At 46.6% G+C, this 25,380-nt stretch overlaps 1 protein-coding gene across 3 annotated transcripts in view; it reads left to right on the top strand.

Moving 5' to 3' along the window:
- The window catches only part of LOC101472037 (atrial natriuretic peptide receptor 1), a 61,201-nt gene that overhangs the window by 13,224 nt on the left and 22,597 nt on the right, over nucleotides 1–25,380 (top strand). For all 3 annotated transcript variants that reach the window (XM_004572142.4, XM_012924992.5, XM_076886641.1), the window contains 3 exons: nucleotides 3,432–3,619; nucleotides 12,937–13,050; nucleotides 14,309–14,444. In XM_004572142.4, the coding sequence (XP_004572199.1) occupies nucleotides 3,432–3,619; nucleotides 12,937–13,050; nucleotides 14,309–14,444 (438 nt within the window). The remainder of the gene's footprint in view (nucleotides 1–3,431; nucleotides 3,620–12,936; nucleotides 13,051–14,308; nucleotides 14,445–25,380) is intronic.

Below are 25,380 nucleotides of genomic sequence, written 5' to 3'. Positions count from 1 at the left end.
GGGTGTGTTCCAACTATCAGGGGATCACACTCCTCCGCCTCTGTCTATGCCAGGGTGCTGGAAAGGAGAGTCCTTCTCTTACTTGAGCCTCGGATACAGGACGAACAGCATGGTTTTCGTCCTGTCGTGGAACACTGGACCAGCACGTACCCTCTCAAGGATACTGGAGGGTGCACAGGAGTTTGCCCAACCAGTCTACATGTGTTTTGTGGACTTGGAGAAGGCACTTGACCGTGTCCCTCGGTGTGTTTTGTGGGAGGTGCTTCAGGAGTATGTGGTGTCTGGCTCACTTCTATGGGCCATTTGACCCTTACACAACCTGCCCTTTGTCATCGATTCTGTTCGTAGCCAAGTGGTGGAAGGCTTTCACATCGGTGCTCTCAGAATCTCATCGGCAGAAGTTAGCGGGAGATCGACAGACGGATTGGTGCGGCTGCTGCAGTGATGCAGACGCTGCACCGGTCCGTCGTGGTGAAGAGGGAGCTGATTTTAAAATGAAGCTCTCAATTTACTGGTCGATCTACGTCCCTACCCTCACCTATGGTCACGAGCTGTGGGTAGTGACCGAAAGAACGAGATCGCAGATACAAGCTGTGGAAATGAGCTTCCTCCGAGGGGTGGCTGGTCTCTCCCTTAGAGATAGGGTGAGAAGTTTGGCCATCTGAGAGGGGCTCAGAGTAGAGCAGCCGCTGCTCCTCCACATTGAACTGAGCCAGTTGAGGTGGTTCGGGCATCTGACAAGGATGCCTCCGGGGTGAGGTGTTCCAGGCATGACCCACTGGGAGGAGGCCCCGGGGCAGACTCAGGACACGCTGGAGGGATTATATCGCTCAGCTGGCCTGGGAACGCCTTGATGTCCCCCCAGACAAGCTGGAGGAGGTGGCTGGGGAGAGGGAGGGCTGGAGCCTGCTGCCCCCGCAACCCGGTCCCGGACAAGCAGAAGAAGATTAATGGATGGCGTGAATGCATACCTCACACAGAGCCATACCCTGGGTCATGGTAACGAACCCGCCTGAGCCCAGGGTCAGGAGCCCTGACGCCCATCGTGGTTTGATAAACCTTCAGCTCCACCTGAGCCACCATCCTCAGGACCTCACAGAGGTTCTCACAAACACACCTGCAGCGTCCTCCTACCTACCTGCTCCCTCATGTTACAGCTGCTGCTCATTGTGAACGCGGCTCATTGCTGACATGGACTGACAGGAAAGCCCACTGTGTGCATTCTACACTTTTTATTAGAAATAAAAGTTGTTACATACTTACATTTACACAAAATGGCAGAAATCAAACCAAGAATGTAAACCTTGTTTTTCATGATTTATTGGGGTTAATAACACTCACCTTCATTCCATTTCCAGAGTGTAACAATCAACCACTTGTGCTGAAATCTACAAAATCTGCTCTGACACAATCATAGGTGTCCGTTGCTACTGACAAGAAAGAAAGCTGTTTTGATGCTATGGACTGAGGCACATTTTAATTGGGTGAGGGGTGGGGCTATGTTATACATTCATTTTTACAATTTATATATTTAATGTTAAATGTAGCTTATGTACATTATTTTAGGGTGTCACATGCCACCCCATGCCACCACAGTAGCTCCGCCCCTGAGTCTAAGGAGTGCCGTTGGGACTTCATTGGTCAGCGTGTTTGTTGACCTTAGCCAAAAAATCCGTGTGAAACTGCACTCAAGTTTCAAGTTAGAAGTACGAATTTCGACCCTACTTTTCTTCCTTTCAGCTGATTGGTCAATGTCATGTTAATCACAAACGTAACTATCCAATCAGAGAACAGATGGGTTTGGTAAATGGTAAATGGCCTGTATTTATATAGCGCTTTACTAGTCCCTAAGGACCCCAAAGCGCTTTACACATTCAGTTATCCTCACATTCACACACTGGTGATGGCAAGCTACATTGTAGCCACAGCCGCCCTGGGGCGCACTGACAGAGGCGAGGCTGCTGGACACTGGCGCCACCGGGCCCTCTGACCACCACCAGTAGGCAACGGGTGAAGTGTCTTGCCCAAGGACACAACGACCGAGACTGTCGGAGCCGGGGCTCGAACCGGCAACCTTCAGATTACAAGGCGAACTCCCAACTCTTGAGCCACGATCGCTGTCAGAGGGGCGCTTTTTTGAGCTGCAGGTCCTTGAAGGATAAATGCGCTTTCACGTCTCTTATCGCCTCACCATGAAGGAAAACATCTGTGTGTGTCCAAGTAAACTCTTTCTCATAGGTTGATGTGTTCACACAGGGACCTCCAGAGCGTTTTCAAAGGCGCTGTCGACCTCGGAGGGAAAGCAGTGTTGTGGAAACGACGCACTCTTCACTAGTTGGGACAGTTACAAAGCTTTCCTCGTTATGAATGAGCGATACGTTTTTATTAAACATTTGAACATAATACAACACAAACTCTCGTAGAGGAGATAAAGTCAGAGAGATACATGTTTTGAAATGACAAGGATCAGGTGCATCTAGCACACCTGGAGCGATCGCTAAAAAACGATATACAAGCAGAGCTCAGCAGCCAGCGCAACAAATTCTGGATCGTTCGCTCTTAGTTAGCGGTGAGCACAGCGCACGCCGCGTCCGATGTGAAACGGCCTTCATGCTGCATAGTGTGACTCATAGCAGTGGTCCTGGGTCAACCCTGATTTTGTGTTAAAGTAATACTAAAGTAATAAAGGTGTTTCTGAACACTGGTATACCGCAACTGTATCCTTAGCTTATACTTAGCTTGTATGAGCCTTATGGGATCATTTATATACAGATCCTCCAACTTCAAACTGTATTACCCTTTAAGGACCTGCACTTCAAAAAAGCCTCACTCCAACAGCCAAACCCATCTGTTCTCTGATTGGATAGTTACATTTGTGATTGACATGACATTGACCAATCAGCTAAAAGGAAGAAAAATAGGGTCAAAATTCGTACTTGTAACTTGAAGCTTGAGTGCAGAGTTTCACACGGATTATTTGGCTAAGTCCACACAAATCTTTTTACACATACAAATCTTGATTTACAAGTACAAAATATTTATGACCACAATTTGAGCCCATATGTGTGTGTGTGGAAGACCAGTGCTGGGTGTTTTCTAGAGAAACACCAGCTCAGGAAGTGTGAGGGTGATGGAGGAAGGTGATAGTTGTAGATGGAGGTGATGTAGGAGTACCAAAAGTGCAGCTACTAGGAGGCTGACTGTCCAATCAGACTGCGTTTTCCCTGCAGAGGTGAAACCTCATTGACTCACACTGAGGCAGGAAGGAAAGAAAACAATCAGATGTGTTTGTCTGTCAGCGTGAACATTAGAACAGGTGTGGAGCAGGTGAGCTCAGCCATGAAGGCAGAGGGGGGTGACCCACAGGTCTGTGCTGCGCCGTGGGCTGACTCTGATCTTCATCTGTGACTCTTCCTCTCTCTCCTCCTCAGTGGTCTTCGTCTGCTGTTCTCCTGACGTCTTCAGGAAGTTGATGGTTGAGTTCAGGCGGGAAAATCTCACTCACGAGCAGTACGTCTTTTTCTATCTCGACGTGTTCGCCGACAGCCTGAAATCTGAACACCGCCAGCCGTGGCGCCGCGGGGACCGTGAGGACGCTATTGCCAAGGAAGCCTTCCAGGTATGGCATCAGTATCCAGGAGGAGGTCGGTCAAAGAAACCAGACTCTCCTGACTGCAGCTGACTCCACATGAACCTCACTGCCTTATACATCATACGTGATACATGACACGCTCTACTTTCAAGATTAGGCTTCAAACTTTCCTTTTTGCTAAAGCATATAGTTAGGGCTGGACCAGGTGACCCTGAATCCTCCCTTAGTTATGCTGCAATAGATGTAGGCTGCCGGGGATTCCCATGATGCATTGGGTGTTTCTTCTTCACTCACTAGTTAATAGACTTAATAGACCTCTCTGCATTGAGTCATACTTGTTATTAATCTCTTTTTATTTCATGTTTTTTCTTTATTTTTACTACATTTTTACATCGTAGATACAAACTGAAGACATTAAATATACAAAGCAAGATATGTGGAATATGTAGCAAAGAAAAAAAGATAAATAACTAAATATTAGGGGTTGTTGCGAGATCGATCAACTTTAGACCAGACAACAAACGACGGAGACTCCGGAAAAGTGCAATCAAACGATGAGTTTTATTATCACAGGAGAACAGCCAACCATCAGCATACAGAATGTGTTGCTCTGACAAGAATACACTGGGTTCTGGTTTTATAGGACAAAATATCACACCTACGTCAATACAGTTCAAAAATACATGGTGACAGACGGGCAACAGTTCAACCCGTACAGGCAAGGGTTCATCACCTACACTTCTAATAACTATAAACTGACATATAACTTCTCCTTTCTTCATTACTTGCCTTTTAAGGTAATAACTTCAGGTCTCAGCTTTTCTGAGAGCTAATAATTGGACCCTCGTCAATAATCCCTAAGTAGAGTACTTTGCAGCCAGTCTCAAACTGAAGCAGAAGACGCTTAGGCCTTCGCTCAGACCTGCTACTAGATTAATATGTGTATTGTAAGCATGCATGCAATTAACCTGCTATGTTCTCATCTCCCCTCAGCATGTATCATCTGGACACTCTCACCAGTGAAGCTTAAAACCTTCTAGAATGGAACATCAACTCTAACCAAGCACATTCATGCATTGTGTATAAAATGAACTCAACCTATAAAAATAGAAAGGTCAATGTGATGACAGACATATTCAATGCAATATAAACCCTGTAGGAAATATTACTGATAAATGATACTGTGAAACATGTTATTAATACAATATCCATACGATACTTGTATGGATATTGAACCGTTCGATACAGTGCTTTCGGTTCGGTACGCATATGTATCGAACAATACAACATTTTTAATTTATTTTATCAACTGTCCTTCTGACGATGCGCTCGACAGTGCAGCCTAGGCGGAGTAGTCGAACGCAGATTCACTGAGCACAGGGCAAGCTAGCAGACAGAAGTTAAGCTCTCCTTGCAACATGGCAAACTGAACCTCCCCCACCCTCATTCAGATCTGGCGTTTGGAACTATTTTGGTTTTCATGTGACGTATGACCCTGAAGGTAAGCGCGTCATGGACTAAAGTAAAACAGTATGTTGGATGTGCCACGCAGTGCTCAATTACATGGGTGGGAGCTAGTGTGTTAGCGCAGTTAGCTCATTAACGTGTTGGCCGTCTAGCCCCACGCACGGGGCGATCTGCGGTAACTTGTTAACGGAGATTTGCCGTGTTGTGGCGTTAACGTCATTTCAGATTAACGCTGACAGCACTAGTGGAACACAACGAATATGACTGCACATTTACTCCGACATCATCCTAGTGCAAAGACAAGTGGAAGCAGACAAAAACAACAAGCAGCATGCTACAAACTTTACCCGAGTCATTTAGACAGCTGTTAGCACAGGATTCTCCTTATGGGGACCTGATATGTTTAATATGCTGCTGAGAATATAGCCCAGAAGAAGCGTATAGTAGAGCTTTTATTTTGAAAGAGCCATTTCTCTGTAATAAACTCTCTTTTCCAAAGATGAGGGATTCCTCAGATATTTATTATTTTATTACTTTGTTGTTTCAGCAACATTAAATTTAAAAACTGTACTTTTGAGTTAAAATATATATTTATAATTTTAATAAATGACAAATTAAAAAGGCATGAACTTTTTTTTTTTGTATCGAAAAAATATCGAACCGGGAATTTTGTGTATCGTTGCAGCCCTACTAATATGTTTTATACACCGCGTTCCAAATTATTATGCAAATTGTGTTTAAGTGTCATAAAGATTAAATAAATGGTAAATGGCCTGTATTTATATAGCGCTTTACTAGTCCCTAAGGACCCCAAAGCGCTTTACATATCCAGTCATCCACCCATTCACACACACATTCACACACTGGTGATGGCAGCTACATTGTAGCCACAGCCACCCTGGGGCGCACTGACAGAGGCGAGGCTGCCGGACACAGGCGCCACCGGGCCCTCTGACCACCACCAGTAGGCAACGGGTGAAGTGTCTTGCCCAAGGACACAACGACCGAGACTGTCCAAGCTGGGGCTCGAACCGGCAACCTTCCGATTACAAGGCGAACTCCCAACTCTTGAGCCACGATAAGTTGTTTTTCAATTAAATGGGATTGTGTCTCAGAGCTCTTTGGATGACTGAAATCAATCTCGGACACCTGTGATCATCAGTTTGCCAGCTGAGCCCAATTAAAGGAAAACTACTAAAGAAGGATGTTCCACATTATTAAGCAGACCACCATTTTCAAGCAATGTAGGAAGGAAAAATGATCTCTGCTGCTGAAAAGCATAAAATAGTTGAATGCCTTGGACACGTAATGAAAACCTTGGCTGAGTCAGAGCACACATGGGTTCCTGCAGGTAAAGGCACAATGATGCCATTACAAAGCAGCAAACACATATTTGAATCTGCTGGTGCCTCTGGAGGCCTGCGAACATGAAGCTATAGGATCCTCCAGAGACTTGCAGTTGTGCATAAACCTTCTATTCGGCCACCCTTAACCAACACTCACAGCAGAAACGGCTGCAGTGGGCCCAGAACTACAGTGGGGCAAAAAAGTATTTAGTCAGCCACCGATTGTGCAAGTTCCCTCACCTAAAATGATGACAGAGGTCAGTAATTTGCACCAGAGGTACACTTCAACTGTGAGAGGCAGAATGTGAAAAAAAAATCCATGAATCCACATGGTAGGATTTGTACCGGGAGGGAGGGGCGGGGCCATCTGCTGTGATTGGTTGGGGTGAGAGAAGGAAGACAGGATAAAGACATGCTGTGGAAGAGAGACAGAGGTTAATAACAGATATGATTCAGTGCAGAGGTCTGTTAACACATAGTGAGTGAGAAAGGTGACTGGAAAGGAAAAACTCAATGCATCATGGGAATCCCCGGCAGCCTACGTCTATTGCAGCATCACTAAGGGAGGATTCAGGGTCACCTGGTCCAGCCCTAACTATATGCTTTAGCAAAAAGGAAAGTTTGAAGCCTAATCTTGAAAGTAGAGATAGTGTCTGTCTCCTGAATCCAAACTGGAAGCTGGTTCCACAGAAGAGGGGCCTGAAAACTGAAGGCTCTGCCTCCCATTCTACTTTTAAATACTCTAGGAACAACAAGTAGGCCTGCAGAGCGAGAGCGAAGTGCTCTAATAGGGTGATATGGTACTACAAGGTCATTAAGATAAGATGGGGCCTGATTATTTAAGACCTTGTATGTGAGCAGCAGGATTTTGAATCCTGGATTTAACAGGAAGCCAAAACAGGAGAAATCTGCTCTCTCTTTCTAGTCCCTGTCAGGACTCTTGCTGCAGCATTTTGGATTAGCTGAAGGCTTTTCAGTGAGTTTTTTGGACATCCTGATAATAATGAATTACAGTCGTCCAGCCTGGAAGTAATAAATGCATGAACTAGTTTTTCAGCATCACTCTGAGACAGGATATTTCTAACTTTAGAGATGTTGCACAAATGGAAGAACGCAGTCTTACATATTTGTTTAATATGTGCGTTGAAGGACATGTCCTGGTCAAAAATGACTCCAAGGTTCCTCACAGTGTTACTGGAGGCCAAGGTAATGCCATCCAGAGTAAGAATCTGGTTAGATACCATATTTCTAAGATTTTCAGGGCCGAGTACAATAACCTCAGTTTGATCTGAATGAAGAAGCAGAAAGTTAGCGGCCATCCAGGTCTTTATGTCTTTAAGACATTCCTGCAGTTTAACTCATTGGTGTGTGTTATCTGGCTTCATGGACAGATAGAGCTGGGTGTCATCTGCATAGCAGTGTAAATGTATGCTATGTCTTCTAATGATGCTGCCTAAGGGAAGCATGTATAATGTAAACAGAATTGGTCCTAGCACTGAACCCTGTGGAACTCCATAATTAACCTCAGTGTGTGAAGAGGACTCTCCATTTACATGCACAAACTGGAGTCTATTAGATAGATATGATACAAACCACTGCAGCGCAGTACCTGTAATACCTACAGCATGTTCTAATCGCTCTAATAGGATATTATGGTCGACAGTATCGAACGCTGCACTGAGGTCTGGCAGGACAAGCACAGAGATGAGTCCACTGTCAGAGGCCATAAGAAGATCATTTGTAACCTTCACTAAAGCTGTTTCTGTGCTGTGATGAGCTCTGAAACCTGACTGAAACTCTTCAAATAAACCTCTGCAGATGATCTGTTAGCTGTTTGACAACTACTCTTTCAAGGATGTTTGATATAAAGGAAGGTTGGAGATTGGCCTATAATTAGCTAAGACTGCTGGGTCTAGAGATGCTTTTTGAGTAAAGGTTTAACTACAGCCAGCTTGAAGGCCTGTGGTACATAGCCGATCATTAGAGATAGGTTGATCATATTTAAGATCGAAGCATTAATTAATGGCAGGACTTCTTTGAGCAGTTTTGTAGGAATGGGGTCTAAAAGACACGTTGATGGTTTGGAGGAATCAGCTAAGAGAAACAACAGTCCATCATTAGTTTAAGAACTGAGGGTCCGTCAGTTTGGAAAATTGCTAAAACTTTGAATGTGTCCCCAAAATCCATCAAGCGCCACGATGAAACTGGCACACATGAGGACGCCCCAGGAAAGGAAGACCAAGACTCCCCTCTGCTGCTAAGGATAAACGTATCTGAGTCACCAGCCTCAGATGAGATAGATGCCACACAGAGCTCCAGTAGCAGACACATCTCTACATGTTCAGAGGAGACTGTGAATCAGGCCTTTATGGTCAAATAGCTGCTGAGAAACCACGACTAAGGAAAAGCAACAAGCAGAAGAGATTTGTTTGGACCAAGGAATGGACATTAGACCAGTGGACATCTGTGCTGTGGTCTGATGAGGTCAAATTTGAGATCTTTAGTTCCACCTGCCGTGTCTTTGTGTGATGCAGAAAGGTGACGGATGGTCTCTACATGCATGGTTCCCACTGTGAAGCTTGGAGGAGGAGGTGTGATGGTGTGGGGGAGCGTTGCTGCTGACACTGTTGTGGATTTATTCAAAACTGAAGGCACACTGAGCCAGCTTGGCTACCACAGCATCCTGCAGCAACACACCATCACATCATTGATTTATCAACACCACAATGACCCCAAACACACCTCCATGCTGTGTAAGGGCTCTGTGACCAGCAAGGAGCGCCATGGAGTGCTACGCCCGAAGGTCTGGCCTCCACAGTCACCTGACCTAACCCCAGTGGAGATGGTTTGGGATGAGATGGAGCACAGAGTGAAGGCAAAGGGCCAACAGGTGCTCAGCATCTGTTGGAACTCCTTCAAGCCTGTTGGAAACCATTTCAGGAGACGACCTCATGAAGCTCATGGAGGATAGGGTGGGTGGATTTTACGAAGAATGTAAATTATCAAACGTGTTTTGAGTTATTTCACACTTTGGTGTTTACTACATAATTCCATCTGAGTGTTCATTCATAGTTTCGATGCCTTCAGTGAGAATCTACAATATATATAATCATGAAAATAAAGAAAAACCATTAAAAGAGAAGCTGTGTCCAAACTTTTGAGTGCTAGTGTACATCACAGGTCATAGGTCAGTCTCAGGTGACCCGAAACGCCTCCTCCTGTCTGCAGAGTCAGGTGGGTGGAGTTTGTAAAGCAGTGAAATGATTGGATGGATTTACTGTGCAGCTCTGAGCTCCAGTGTGCTGCACGTGGACCTCGCCGTGTTTGTTCTCGCAGCTCCTCGCAGGAATCCGAGGAACCGTTTAAATCGCTCGTCACGTGTAGCTGCAGTGGTGTGAGAGGAAGAAACACTCATTAATCTGATGACTGCTGACGACTTGCAGCTGCACCTGGAGCGCCATGCGTCCTCACGGCTCACCCTCGTTATGGAGTAATCACGCAAGCAGATCGGGCGCTGTAATCTTGGAGGAAAGGTTACGCTGATTAACCCAAATCTCTGCCTGACTTTATATCATAAATATGAGCTTCAGCTGAATTCAGCCCAAAGTTTCCAGCGTGATCTCCCACCTGCTGCCTCCTCAAACACCAGCACGAGTGAACGAGTGAAGAGAAACATGATTTCCATCAGCGCACATTTACTCATGACAGAGAACATGTCAAACATTTAAACACAGAAGATCTGCCAAAGTCAGCGAGCTAAAGAGAAACAGTTGGAGGAAGATTTAAGGGTGAGGTGGCAGCAGGTGGGTCACATGGTCATCTCAGAGGTTCTCCAGCCTGTTTCAGAATCACGTTCCTTGCTGTGGACATCGACACAGCATGATGTCATCAGCAAACTCAGAGAATCTGGAGGAATCTCTGTGCGCAGGGAGGAGGCTGTGTGTGAGTGTGTTACTGTGTGTGTGTTACTGTGTGTGTGTGTGTGTATATATATATATATATATATATATATACACACACACACATATACATACATATATATATATATATATATATATATATATATATATATATATATATATACTGGCAGCACAAATGAACCAGCTGCTAGTTAACGAGAGACACCCGGAATGGCTAACTGAAGGCCGGAAGGGACCGGTCCCCTCCAACTACCGACCAATAACCTGCCTCAGTACTACATGGAAGCTCCTGTCAGGCATCATATCGGCTAAGATGAACAGGCACATGGGTCAATACATGAGCGGGACACAGAAAGGAATTGGCAAGAATACCAGAGGCGGAAAACACCAGCTACTGGTAGACAGAACAGTCAGCCGAGACTGCAAGACCAGACTGACCAACCTGTGCACTGCCTGGATTGATTACAAGAAGGCCTATGACTCAATGCCCCACAGCTGGATACTGGGATGCCTAGAATTGTACAAGATCAATGGGACCCTAAGAGCCTTCATCAGGAACTCAATGGGGATGTGGCGTACAACACTAGAGGCCAACTCCAAGCCCATAGCACAAGTCACCATCAAGTGCGGGATCTACCAAGGAGATGCTCTGTCCCCACTGCTGTTCTGCATAGGCCTGAACCCCCTCAGTGAGATCATTAACAAGACTGGCTACGGATACCGACTACGGAACGGAGCAGTTGTCAGCCACCTCCTGTACATGGATGACATCAAGCTGTATGCCAAGAGTGAACGAGACATCGATTCACTGATCCACACTACCAGGCTATACAGCAATGACATTGGAATGTCGTTCGGACTGGAGAAGTGTAGTCGGATGGTAACAAAGAGAGGGAAGGTAGTCAGAACTGAGGGGATTGAACTACCAGAAGGCAACATTGCAGACATAGAGGACAGTTACAAGTACTTGGGGATCCCGCAGGCGAATGGGAACCATGAAGAGGCCGCTAGAAAAGCTGCAACCACCAAGTACCTGCAGAGGGTCAGGCAAGTCCTGAGGAGTCAGCTGAATGGTAAGAACAAGATCCGGGCCATCAACACGTACGCCCTGCCCGTGATCAGGTACCCTGCTGGGGTAATAGGCTGGCCAAAGGAGGAGATAGAAGCCACTGACATAAAGACAAGAAAGCTCCTTACCATGCATGGAGGGTTTCACCCCAAGTCCAGCACCCTGAGGCTGTACGCTAAGCGGAAGGAAGGGGGCCGGGGACTGGTGAGTGTCAGCACCACAGTCCAGGATGAGACAACGAACATCCAAGAATACATTGGGAAGATGGCCCCAACTGACCGAGTGCTCAGTGAATACCTCAGGCAGCAGAAACCCAAGAAAGAGGAGGGAGACGAGGAACCATCATGGAAGGACAGGCCCCTGCACGGTATGTACCACGGGCAGATAGAGGAGGTGGCTGATATCCAGAAATCCTACCAGTGGCTGGACAAAGCTGGACTGAAAGACAGCACAGAGGCACTAATCATGGCAGCACAAGAACAAGCTCTGAGTACAAGATCCATAGAGGCTGGGGTCTATCACACCAGGCAAGACCCCAGGTGCAGGCTGTGTAAAGATGCCCCAGAGACAATCCAGCACATATGTCAGATGGGACGACAGGAGGGTTTAAAAACTGATTTTTTGAGCACTTTTTGAACTTGTGAAAGCAAATTAACTTAACTTTCGTTTAATTTTAGGTTGTAAGAAATTATTTGGTTGACTTTTGTTTATAATTTTCCTCGAAATAAACGCCATATGATTTTAAACAATGGAGTCAGAAGTGCTTTCTAAAAGAAACCTCCCGTTGCCACCCACAGCCTTTTCTTGGACGCTTTTGGTGTTTGGAACGTAAAAGGCCGTGACAGGAGCAACGGGGTGAAGGTGACGCTGTCAGGAGGCTGCTCGCTTCACGCCCCAAACCAAAATGGAGGACGCTGTAAAGCGCCTCGCAGTGCTGTGACGTCGCTAACAAAAAGCGTTTACTGCAGGAGAAAACCTGTGAAACGTCTAAAGGTGGAACCATTTCTGCTGAGCTCGACAGCGCCCCCTATAGAGCAGGAAGTCACAGAGCCCCTTCAACCTGGACGAGCTCGATGAAGTTAGAAATATCCTGTCTCAGAGTGACGCTGAAAAACTAGTTCATGCATTTATTACTTCCAGGCTGGACGACTGTAATTCATTATTATCAGGAAGTCCTAAAAACTCCCTGAAAAGCCTTCAGCTGATCCAAAATGCTGCAGCAAGAGTCCTGACAGGGACTAGAAAGAGAGAGCAGATTTCTCCTGTATGGTGCCGTCATCCATCTTTTATGTACAGTGTGTGGATTTGTGCAGCTGAAGCTCTGATGTCAGGCGTCTTCCTCACAGCACGTGTTTACTTCCTGTTTCATGTGAGAGGAAGCTCACGCTGGCTCCGAGTTTGACTGGACATAAATATTTTATCTGATTTCTTATAAAAACATGTAAAAGATTAATTATGGATCTGTGATGCGCCTTGTGTTGCTGTGTCCTGTCCTCATTCGTTAAAACAAGGACTCATAATAAATCTGTGTGTGGTTTCCAGAATGTGAAGATCCTGACGTACCGAGAGCCTCAGAACCCCGAGTACCAGGAGTTTGTCCAGAACCTGAAGGCAGATGCCAAGGACATGTTCAACTACACCATAGAGGACTCACTGGTCAGTGTGTGTGTGTGTTCAAACTGGACACTTTACTAGGTACACTTTGCCAGCAGGGGGGTGGAGCTTGTTTCTCTACACAGCTGCTGCAGATGTGTCGGCTGCTCGGAGGGTCTCTGACGTGTGAGGACAGCAGGTTTTATTTCACACATCCATAATTTTCTGATTAAAACGAGATGATGACAAAGTAAAAGGTGAACAGAGATGAGATCAATCACCTCGACGCTTTTATCGATGAATAACCACGAGATGAAAATATTCTGGAGACCAGATCCAATCAGAAGCACTGAAGCTGTCCAGCTCTGTGAGTCTGTGTGGTTGCAGTTTCCTGCTCTTGCTGGCACAGTGTGCTCTTCTGCAGAGCAATGAGTGGTGATTGGAGTTCAGGTCCCTGCAGATGCACAGCGACCACGCCACGTTCACAGCCTCTTCAGGGCCGTTTTTCTGCCCACGAGTGAACAACGCGCTCGTCCTGAGGCCGAATCGTGAAGCTGGCTGCTTCTGAAACATCTATTGCTTCATCGTTTCCTGAAGCGCTCACTCCCAGCGGGAGCGCTGGCTGATTAGATATTCTGACAGGTTAATAGGAACATGTCAGGCGCCGCTGCTGCTGCACAAAGAGCAGCGATGTGATAGATACTGGAGGAAGTGATGTCATTAAACATCACGGTGCCACTCTGAGCTCTGAAGATCAAATTATTATGCAAATCTGTGATTAGAGGCGAGGCAGCGAGGAGGAGCTGATCCTGTCACGCCGAGCAACGCTGACTTTGCTCGTCAGACGACGGCGTGTGTCTCGCTTCCTGCTGACAAAAACAAAGAGGTGAAAGAGAACTGCCGGGAGGGTGGAGACAGACCCACAGTTTAAAGTTTCGCAGGGAAACATCACGAATGAAATCCTGTACCGCCTGGAGCGTTTGTTCCCGGGTCAGCGTGCAGCTGCAGAGGGATCGGGCCGGGCCGAGCGGCTGAGGAGGAGTTCCACCCGTCCAGTTTCTGGGTCTCCAGCCCCACCTGTGCTGCGTTGATGCTTGGCCATCTCTGATGGCCTCAGCAAAAACGGACGCCACAAGACTGTAGCGGTAGTAACCAAGGAAACGGCAAAGAAGTCACAGGTGTGGGTAGAAGACACCACCTGTGTGCACACAAGGTGTTGTGGTAGAGGCCTGAGTGGTGTGTGTGTGTGTGTGTGTGTGTGTGTGTGTGTGTGTGTGTGTGTGTGTGTGTGTGTGTGTGACCCTCTGTGTGTTTCTTGCAGATGAACATCATTGCTGGAGGCTTTTATGACGGCCTGATGCTCTACGCTCACGCTTTGAACGAGTCCATGTTGGCGTCCAACGAGCGTCCGAACGGGAAGGACGTGACCCCAAGGATGTGGAACCGAACCTTCCCCGGTCAGTGCTCGCCGTTCGTCTCCTTTAAAGCTGACGCTTACCATTTCCACCTTTGTGACGGAGGCTGTTTGGTGCGACTGTGCAGCAGAGCTGTTCTGCAGGTGTGTGTGTGTGTGTGGGGGGGGGGGGTCGTGGTGCTCTGTGAGTGACGGGTGGGGTTGGGTGAGTAAAGCTCGGTTGGGGGGATTGAAATGATGATGGTTTGGTGTAGGACTGGGCGATATGACCTCAAAATTCACATCTTGATATTCTTTAGCTGGATGGTGATATAAGATATAGATCTGCATATTTTTAAAGCCATAAAATAAGAACAAACAGAGTTCTCAGTCACAGCTGTGTCCCAGATCTCACACAGGCACTTTTATTAACAAACAGCGCAGATGTACAAGAACAAATTACTCAGAAATAAGTTATGAGCATTCATTAAATAATAATGCTCCATAAATAAAAGAAAACAATGTTGTTTTTGTGCATAACAAAGAGCTCACAACTGAGCAGTCAAAATGTGAACTAACAGACGCTGAGCATAATCACAAAGATTTCACAGCTGCTCTGTTCTGAAGTTCTGCTGCGTGACCGACAGCCTGGAGTTTGAAATCCGCTTCGTGTCTCTGAACAGGAGCCGTCTGTGGTCCTTATACGCACACAGTACGGTAACATTACGATGAAACACAGTACGTATCACTCCGCGAGGCTCCTCGGCTAGTGATGGTAAATTTGATTCTTTTTACTGAATCGAGTTTTAATGAGTCACTCACCAAAGTGAATCGGGTTTTTTCAGTCATTTGATTCACTGAGTCAGTTGACCAGAGAGTGCAAAAAATTTACATTTTCACTCAAACTTAATTTGTTTCTCTTTTCATGTAAATCCTACTGCTAAGATGAGTGATTCTAAAAGAAAACTATTTTATTTCTAAAATTAAGCAATTTCCTATCAAAATTGCTTAATAAACATTTATTTTGTTTATTTGTATTTTATTAGTATTTTCCTTAAATGTGTCAAATATATATTTTCTCATCTAAATGTCCACTGAGCTGTGAGCCAGGGGGCACTAATGCGCCTTAACATTGGTTGCCAACCAAGAAGAAGAAGAAGCTGTGAGCCAGGAGGAAGGGGGTGAGTAGCTCAAATGTGCTGTTAGCATGTTAGCAGAGCGATGCTACTGTGAACCGAGGAGCTATTTTCTTGATGTGAGCTTCTACTCAGGGTTTTTTCTTCCAGTTCAGAGCAGAAATTCTTTTGTTAAGATACTGGATGTTGTGTTTTTCTCCACAATTTTAATTATAAGGTAGATACATTGCTGCTAACAGCAACAGGGATGAGTCAGTGAGTCAGTTGGGCTTGTGAATCATGATTCATGAGTCAGTAAAGTGATTCTCGAGTATTGAACGATTCGTTCATGATTCGCGCATCACTAGTTCAGTGAAGGAGAGGCGGAGCAACGCAGCGTAGAGACAAAAGTGGACGAAAGAGGCAAACTTGCGGCTCCAGAAGTATAATTATAACGCAACATAAACTTTATCGATATAAATGTTATTGTCACATCTCGTATCTCGTATAAAAATATATCAATATATTTAAAAATTCGATATATCGCCCAGTCCCAGTTTGGCGGGTAAAGAGGGATGGGTGAAGCAGCACGTGCTGTTTCTGCGGCAGGTAACCGACACGCAGCGCCGCAGTGTTGTTGTGTTGACGTGTTACTGTGTTGCATTGCATTTTTTAGTGTTTTAAGACTCGGTCGCTCGGCAGCCCACTGTGTGTCAGACACGCTGTGAGGAAGCAGCAGGAACAGGACGCTGTGGTCGTGGACGCCGCCGACGTCTCCGTCAGACAGGACGCTGTGGTCGTGTAAACCGCCGCCGTCTTCCTGAGACACTTTCTGAGATTTTCTGTGGTTTCAAATAAAACCTTGAAACTGCCGCTGGTCATCCCAACGTCGCACACTGGAAGGTGGTCGAGCTCAGCCGGCGTAGGTGCACGCCATCCTGCAGGAACACGGCAACGAGCGAGCTGACTCCACAGAGCTCATCGGCTCAGCTTCTGTGGGACGTTCTGGAAAAACCATCACAGCGTCCCAGTGACCGTCAGAGGTCTGAGGGGTCTCTGCGGGTCAGGTGGAAGGCGTGAAAGGCTTCAGGGCTGTGATGTCAGAGACGCTGGTCGTGACTGAAGCTGAGAGCTTCGTATACGACCGCGAGTCATGTGATGACGGAGACGTGAACGGCTTGCAGTCTCCCGTCCACATCAAAATGTTTCGATGAACGTCAGCGTCCCTACTGAGATGGAGGACGAGAGAGTGACCTTTGACCTTTGTGACATGTCTAAAGTGCCAAACAGCAGCCGGGTGGTTGCAGTTAGAAACACTCGTCCGACAGGTGAGACCCAAGCAGACGTGGGCTGGTGCCGCTCCGCCAGGTGTTGCGGTGCAGGTAAAGGTGTGCAGACAGCAGTCTTTCCTCAGGATCAGCAGCCAGTGCTGCTCCGGGGGAGACGCTGATATTCAAGAGGCTTTGTGAGCGCTCCTTTCTCTGATTTTTCTCCTGTTACTGAAACGCTCTGACCTCCTCGCCTCGCTGTCAGCCAGCCCTGGACATCTCCTAAAAATATCTTGGAAATCGAATCATGTGAAACCAGAGTCCTGCTTTCAGCCTGTCCTCCACCCGCCTGCCTCTCCTCTGCTCCGTCCTGTCCACATCCATCACGGCGAGGCCTCATTAGCGTCACCGTGTCTGCACTCACGCAGACGAGACCGCTTCAGCCAACGAGCCTCCGTTTATGCACTCGTGCCTTAATGGTGTTCTCGTAAAAGCATCAAAGGTGATTTACGGTGTTGAGCACAAAGTGTTGGTCATGTGACAGATCTGCAGAAACATTTGAAACTGTTCACACCCTCAATTTATTACAACAGCCAATCAGAGAGAGTCTACTGAAGAGAGGGCGAGCTGGGGAAATGGTCCTGCCCAGACTGCCAGCTGTTCCTAAAAAGGGCTGTCACCCACCCGACTGAAAGGATGGAGATTTGATTTGTGGATGCTGCGATCGTGTCCTGACTGGAAAAGGCAGATTGTGGATCGTTGAACGCTCTCTGGCAGACGTTATCACGTTTCCCTGCGAATAAACAGTGAAGCAGACTTCCTGTGGTGTGAAATGTGACTCCTGCTAGGAGGAGGCTGGTCTCCTCCTTCCCCGAGCTGACCCTCCCCCTCTGTTTCCAGGACAGCTGTCACTGAACCCGGTCTGCACGCACTCTTTATTTGAAATGTTTATGAGCGCAGACACCTGCAGGGCCACCACGCCGGACCCTCGCCTACTGCGGGCAGCTGGTGGTGAGCTTTCATGTCTCCTGTGTGATGAACCTGTTTGCCTGCTTGAGGAGTGCAGTGTCCTAATGAGATTTGTCAGTCTTCCTAATCTCTGATTTATAAGCCGTGAGATGAGGTGATGTGGTTACCAAGCAACAGCTTTCAGCTTCCAGGTCCAAAAACAGATGTGAACCTGCAGTATGTCAGAGACAGACCCCACATCCAGCTGTCAGGTTGCCAGAGGAACACGAACACGTAAACACACGACTGCACAAAGGCCGAACTCGGCGCCAAAACATGACGCACTCACAGGGGGGCGGGGCCACAACACATCCATCCAGCCTTCCAAACATAGGGTAGACCCTGCAATAATACATACAGAGAAAAACCCAGCAATCATATGACCCCTATGAACAAGCACTTTGGCGACAGTGGGAAGGAAAAACTCCCTTTTAACAGGAAGAAACCTCCAGCAGAACCAGGCTCAGGGAGGGGCGGGGCCATCTGCTGTGATTGGTTGGGGTGAGAGAAGGAAGACAGGATAAAGACATGCTGTGGAAGAGAGACAGAGGTTAATAACAGATATGATTCAATGCAGAGAGGTCTGTTAACACATAGTGAGTGAGAAAGGTGACTGGAAAGGAAAAACTCAATGCATCATGGGAATCCCCCGGCAGCCTACGTCTATTGCAGCATAACTAAGGGAGGATTCAGGGTCACCTGGTCCAGCCCTAACTATATGCTTTAGCAAAAAGGAAAGTTTGAAGCCTGATCTTGAAAGTAGAGATAGTGTCTGTCTCCTGAATCCAAACTGGAAGCTGGTTCCACAGAAGAGGGGCCTGAAAACTGAAGGCTCTGCCTCCCATTCTACTTTTAAATACTCTAGGAACAACAAGTAGGCCTGCAGAGCGAGAGCGAAGTGCTCTGATAGGGTGATACATTTATGTTATCTGGCTTCATGGATAGATAACTCTTGGTGTCATCTGCGTAGCATATCCATCCATATATCCAGTATGGATGGATATGCTACAGTAATTTTCCATTAAATGAACTGGTTTCTCGCTGTCCTTCTTCTACCACCAGTCCATCTACAGTCAGCCAACACTGTCTGCTCCACCGACTCTGATTTCCATTAAAAGTTTATGGTGCAGAGTTTGAATTTATATGATGAGTGTTGTGAAATGTTAGCTTAAAGAACAATATATCAAATACGTTTCAATGTCTTCTTGAAAAATGGCCGTCAGCCCACTTTCACACCATTTTTTCTACACCTTGAAATCTGACGGAGTGCTTGAACAAAAAATCTCAAAAGCTAAAAAAGCTCAAATTCAGGGACTTTTGACAACAACTCCAGCTGCTCTCCAGAGTCCGTATTCAAACACACACGAGTGACAGATGGTGGTTTTTTACATTCTGAGTCACATAAATTAAGAAAACTACATTTTTATTCAAATTTCATGGTAGAAGAGCAAAATCTGACAAACTGTGCCACAAAATCAAACAATCAGCAGATGATCCGATTTGAATTTTAATGTTCGATTGTTTAATTTCTTTCACAGTGTGAAGTTTTTATTAGTGAACTGAACTTTTTCAGATTTGAACTCGACAAAAGTCTTTGAGATGTTAATCTTCAAACATCGTCTCAACTTTCACAGTGAAAACGTGTCCGTGTCTGCAGATTCACAGCGCCCTGCACTCTAGGCGCTGTCTCGCTCCATGACGCAGGTTTCTCTGCAGCTTCAGAGTCTTTGATTCGTTTGCAGCGATAGTTGTTTCTTCCAGCTTCCTGTCTGCGTGACTCTGCCTTCTCTCTCTTCCACACAGCAGATTATCTACCCCTGTGCACATTCATGCTTAACGGGAGGTTACAGACCACAGCGCTCCGCAGGATGATCCGTGATCAGGCAGAATGAGCGTTACAAGAGACGGAAAAGCTGTGAATGAGACAGAAAGAAGGGGAGGGTGGCTAATAAGATCTCATCAGAGATAATCTCCATGACAAACAGGACACGAGAGGAAGGAGGCAGGCTGGCTGTGAAGACCGTGAATCGGAGTGAGAAGATCAGATTACAGCTTCCTCTCTGCTGTTTCCGCTCCATTAACTAATGGACGAACACGTCGCAGCACGTTTGAATGATCGGGAATATTACAGCAGGTCTGCAGCAGATTTAATGCAGCAGCTCGCTGAGACGGCTCTCAGGAGGAAACAGCTGGGGTCAAATTTCAGGACAGTTTATTCAGGAAAAGTTTCTAAACCTGATCTGGAAAGTTCTGGATGATCCCCGAGATGGAAAGTTTGTGAGGCTGAGGACGTACCGCCTCGTCCTCTGTCATTCCTGCAGATGAGCACAACGCTCAGTCTGTTTGCACAACCCACTGTCATTGTTGCACTGTTGTGTGTCTGGATGCTTCTGCTCTGTCTGGGGTTTTTTGCACACTTGCACTTTGTGTTGATTGTCATATTTAGCACCGTGGTCTCAGAGGAACTGCGTACGGTCCCACTGCACATGGTTGAAATGACAGTAAAGCCTCTTGACTTGATGAGGCAGCGCACTGAGGCTCTGATAATCAGCAGAGACCCTGAGGCCACAGGCCAACCCGCTGCTGCTGCTGGAGAAATGTCTAATTAACCCACCCGAGCGATCTTCCACTTTATTTGCAGCTGCTGAGTTTGTGCACTCAGTTAACGCCATCACTCAGCTGCACTACACCTTAGAAAGTGTCGGTGCTTCGCTGCACAGTAAGAACAGAGACTGAATGAAGTTCCTGCTTTACAGAGCCAGAGCTAACCCACGCTGAGCAGCATCAGCTGAACGGGTGAAAAGGTTAGAACAACCCAGCGGTTGTAGCTCTTGGGTTGGGTTGGAGTACTGAACTGCCACGTTACCCTGGGATCCAGTCCAGGTACCCAGTTCAGCTTCACAGGTGAGATTAACCTGTCTGACACCCAGTGGACCAGGATTCACAGATGTTTCCAAAAGGCTGAGGAAAATCGTCCATCCAGCTGCTAACGTGCTTCCTTTTCTTATTTTAAAAACCAGCCCCAAAAACATGTCGGTCAATGACAGCTCCCTTCTGAATGTGAGACGCGTAGCTGTCGGCGTGCTGCAGAGGATGTTGTTCGGATGCCCAATGATCTGGTTTCTCTCAGTCAGCCACACTGAGACCAGCGCGTGAACAAGGGCTGGTTTAGGCCACCAGTGTTGTAGGACTCCATGTTTCAGTTTAGTGAACACCAGAGATGGGCAGTAACGCGTTACTGTAATCTGATTACTTTTTTCAAGTAACAAGTAAAGGGATTACTATTGCAAAAACGGTAATTAGATTACCGTTACTTTCCCGTAGGAACGCTGCGTTACTGCGTTACTAAAACCGTGATTTTTTGCGAGAATGTCTCATGACAGTGACGTAAGCGAGTGCACCGTTAGTGACAACAGCAGTGTGCAGATCAACAATGGATCATATATCGAGTGCAGAGAGAGTATGAGCGTGCAGCGTTTAAAGCGTGGAAGTACTGACCTTACTTTGAGTTTGATTCCATAAAAAGTGACAAAAACATTAGTGTCCGCTGTGCGTGGGAAGAAAACTTCTTTTTACAGCGAAAAAAACCCCTAAACTTCCAACAAGCACCGAGTAGCTACGACGTGATGGGAAACTCACAGAGAAACTCGCGGATTCTTCCACTGACCGCGGCACACCTGCACCAGGGTAAACCTCCGCCTACCCCACTCCTGCTTTACAGGTGTAAAGCACTTTGAATCACCTTGTTGTTGAATTGTGCTATACAAATAAATTTGCCTTGCCTTGCCTAAAAAGAGACTTTTCCATTTGATTACATTTTGTATGATGGATTATGCAGAAAAAGTAGAATTGGGCTGAAAGATCTGTCGCTTTATCACCTATTCAGGTTGTAAATCGGGTTTTTAAAAAGTAACTAAGTAACTAAGTAATTAATTACTTTTGAAAATAAGTATTCAGTAAAGTAACAGGATTACTTTTTTGGGGGAGTAATCGGTAATTAGTTACTGATTAGTTTTTTCAAGTACCTTGACCAACACTGGTGAACACAGCTGGCTGATGTGAAGGTGGGTCACTGTAAGGTGGGACCTTCCAGTTTGCTGGCCGGATGAATTTATTGGAAAAGGAGCTGAATGAGAGAGAAGAGTTCCTGAGGTGGGATGTAGACAGGCTCACCGGGAAACAGTAATGTTGGTGCACTGGCTGTTGGTGTCAGACTGGATAAACCTCCATTGACGGGAACAGTAACAGCTGTGAAAGTGCAGCTTTGATCTGCTTTGATGTCATGGAGACAGTGTTTCCTCAGGATGCAAAGAACGAGGCCGGAGCGCACGCTCAGCTGTCCGCACGATCCCAAAAAGCTGCAAAGAAGTCAGTTTGGGTGCTGGAGATCACATGTTCCAGCAGAAACTATTCACAGCCTCACACGTGAAACCAGCGTTCACCCTGATGCCCTGTGTTGTGTGTCGATTAGCTCGGCCGCTTCCAGGAACTCCAGCCAGCAAATCCTGGATTGGAACGAACTCGAGATGCCGAGACTCCAGGCTGGATAAGCACTCCAGTGCTGAGCCTTGGGACAGCTGGTCCAGGTTTATTAAGTTAGGCTGCACGATTTTGTCTCGCACTCACGCCATTCAGTCACATCAGAATCATAGAAAACGTCAACACTGATCAGAGAGGTCCATGTCCAACGTTACAGCCACGTTTCCCGCTGTTGTCAGCGCTGAAGACGGCGTCTTAGGAAGCACAGACACGTGAAGTGATGTACCCGGGGTTTGGGAACGTCAGCCACATACAGCGATGAAATACTGGAACGTATTTCAACTGTGAGCTGTGAAGCAGGGACGGGTTCAGACTCTGATCGTTTATCAGCACGTATCCATGTATAAGACAAAGCTGACGCTGTGAGGCTCCATCAGAGGTGTGAGCATCACCGCAGACGTCTTTGTGTCAAAGTAACTGAGGATAAAACATGAAGCAGGTTCTCCTGTTCTGGCTTTTTATAGCAGAGAAGCTTCAAACTCTTCTGCAGTTGATCAAAGACTGAAGCAACCTGATGCTGCTGAAGTGAAGCAGAGTCACAGAGGTTCGATCACAGCTGAGCAATCATTGAAGTCTAAATGTCTTCAGTCTGAACAGAGGTGAGGCTTTGCTGTCAGAGGCCGACAGCAGCGAGCGCAGCAGCGGAGCGTGAGCAGCAGGAGACGGAGATTTGATGGTAAAAGTCTGAGTGCACTGAGGGAGAGAGAGCTGTGCAGGAAGTAAAACAGCCAAAGTCAGAGAGAATTCATGACGACGTTTCTCAAACGTGAAGTTTGAGCTTCTTTCTGGTTCTGTCAGTTTTGGTCAGAGAGACGAAACCTGCAGAATCTGAGTGTTTCAGCCCCGACGTCTGTGGACGATCCACGCTCTGTGTCTCTGCTCTCATCTCCTGGTTGAGCTGATTCTGGAGTTTCTGATTAATTACATTTATATTTAAATCCAGGATTTAATGAATCGAGATCACTTTATTCAGACCAAAACCGATTTGAATCAGGAAATAGATTTTTAAAAGCCAGCCCTGGTGTGGACGTGGATGCGATGAAGGATAACATGACACCGCAGTCGGCTCTGTGAACATTTTAAGACTTGTTAGTTACACTAAAACACAGATTTCTCTGAAGAGGTCAGGAACAAATGTCCACACAAAGCAAACCTGCGTGGAAGATGCCTCCACCCACCCATTCATCCTCACGAGTGTCAGCATGATGCTCTGCCTCTGCCTATTTCCTTTCACACCTTCAAACCAAAGCCCTGAATGAACGAACATTTTCCTTCATTGCTGTTTGTCATTACAAAGCTGCTCTTATCCTGCTTGCTTCTTTTCTCCAGTGCCAGTTTTCACTGGTGAACACTGTATTAGTATTGCGTATGAAACGCTGAGTGCCCCTTCACCTGCACAGTCACTGACTGTCTCAGGCAGTGGTTCAGTTCTGTCAAATGAACTGGAAGTTGGTAAAGAGACAAAACGTTGTTGTGCGCCTGAGAGCTCGGGAACAGGAAGAACACGCTGAAGGACTTTAGGATGCTGTCTGTGGGTTTAAGGAGCCGGTTTTGCTCATCATTTCCTTTCAACGATCGCCTTTTTCATTGAACACAGATCCTGTGTTTCAGTGTTAAAAGCTTCATTGCTCCAGTTCAGGGCGAGCACTTCAGACGTGTCTACTCACGTTGCTTTCAGCTGGAGCCACAAATGTCTAAAGAGGCTAAAAACGAAGGCAGCTGCTGAAAGTTCAAACGTTTCTTTAAACTTTAGACGAGTTTAAAGTTCTTCTTTAAGCTTGTCTACCAGGATGTGGATGACTGTGCCAGAGGTTTCCCATCAGACCAACCTACCAACAAGAACACGACTCGCCTTAGTGCGGTGCGTCCTGAGAGCGCCACCTTTAGCTTTCACCACTCTCTTTCTGTTGTAGCGTTGTCATAGAAACGCAGAGCCATGTTTGAGCGCCGCCTGCTCAGACTGACCATACAGCTGCAGCTTTGGTTCAGAGGTGGACTTTGGTGTGAGACTGGAGCTGGTTGGACTGGATGTTGATTGGTTAGATCATTGTTTATAGTTGGACGTGGTTAATAGATATTGTTGGACATTGTTTATGAGGTATTGGCTTGTAGTTAATAATAATAATAATAATAATGGATACTTTATTGATCCCCATGGGGAAATTACTTGTTTTTCTCTGCATTTGACCCATTCACTCAGTGAAGCAGTGGGCAGCCACTAAGCAGGCGCCCGGGGAGCAGTGTGTAGGGACGGTACCTTGCTCAGGGGTACCTCAGGGTAGCCATTAAGTGGATTCGAACCCCCGACCTTCCGATCATGGGGCGACCACTTTACCTACTGAGCTATCCCTGCCCCTGTTGGACTCTGTGCTGTTACGATTGTCTCAGACAGTTTTCTGGCTGGTTTTTGACTGGCTGGTCACTGTTGTTGGTTTTGGCTGATGTTGGACTGGTTTAGTACTTCATACAGGGTTGGATTGTTTTGGAGCGATTCTGGGATTTTACTGGGATTACACACTGACTGTAATCCCAGTAAAAGCCGGTCAAGCAGTTTTCTTATAGTTCACAGGTGAAAGCAGAAGTCCTGGATTCAGATGAGACATTTATTATCCCGTGATCTCGTAAAGACTAACCTTCACTCGTCTGCGTTGGCCCTTCACACACACATGCACACGCAGACACACTAAGCAAGCACACAGCGATTCCTGGAAAGTAAGGCATGACCTCCCAGGAACACGTAAACTTCCTGGGGTCAGTGTTAACAGCTGCAGGTGTGACTCATGTTGTGAGGACATAGATGTGTTTACATGGTCACATTCTGCGGTCCTGAGTTCCTCGTGGGGACAAACTCGTAAATCATTACATGTTAAAGTCACGGGGAGGTTAGGGTTGGTCGAGCTGAAGTTAATGTTAGATCGGATTTCCAGGAAGAAGACATGACTGTGCGTGTGTGTGGTCCACATATATTTATGATTTTTTAATAAGCTGACATTAAAACAGCAGGAAAGCTCGCTGTCCAATCAGCACGTCTCTCTAAATGTCATCCTTGGACCGCCGCTCGCCCTCCGTG

Source organism: Maylandia zebra, linkage group LG1 (genome assembly GCF_041146795.1).
Source record: "Maylandia zebra isolate NMK-2024a linkage group LG1, Mzebra_GT3a, whole genome shotgun sequence".
Lineage (NCBI taxonomy): Eukaryota > Metazoa > Chordata > Actinopteri > Cichliformes > Cichlidae > Maylandia > Maylandia zebra.
This window is presented reverse-complemented; position numbering and strand designations above follow the sequence as displayed.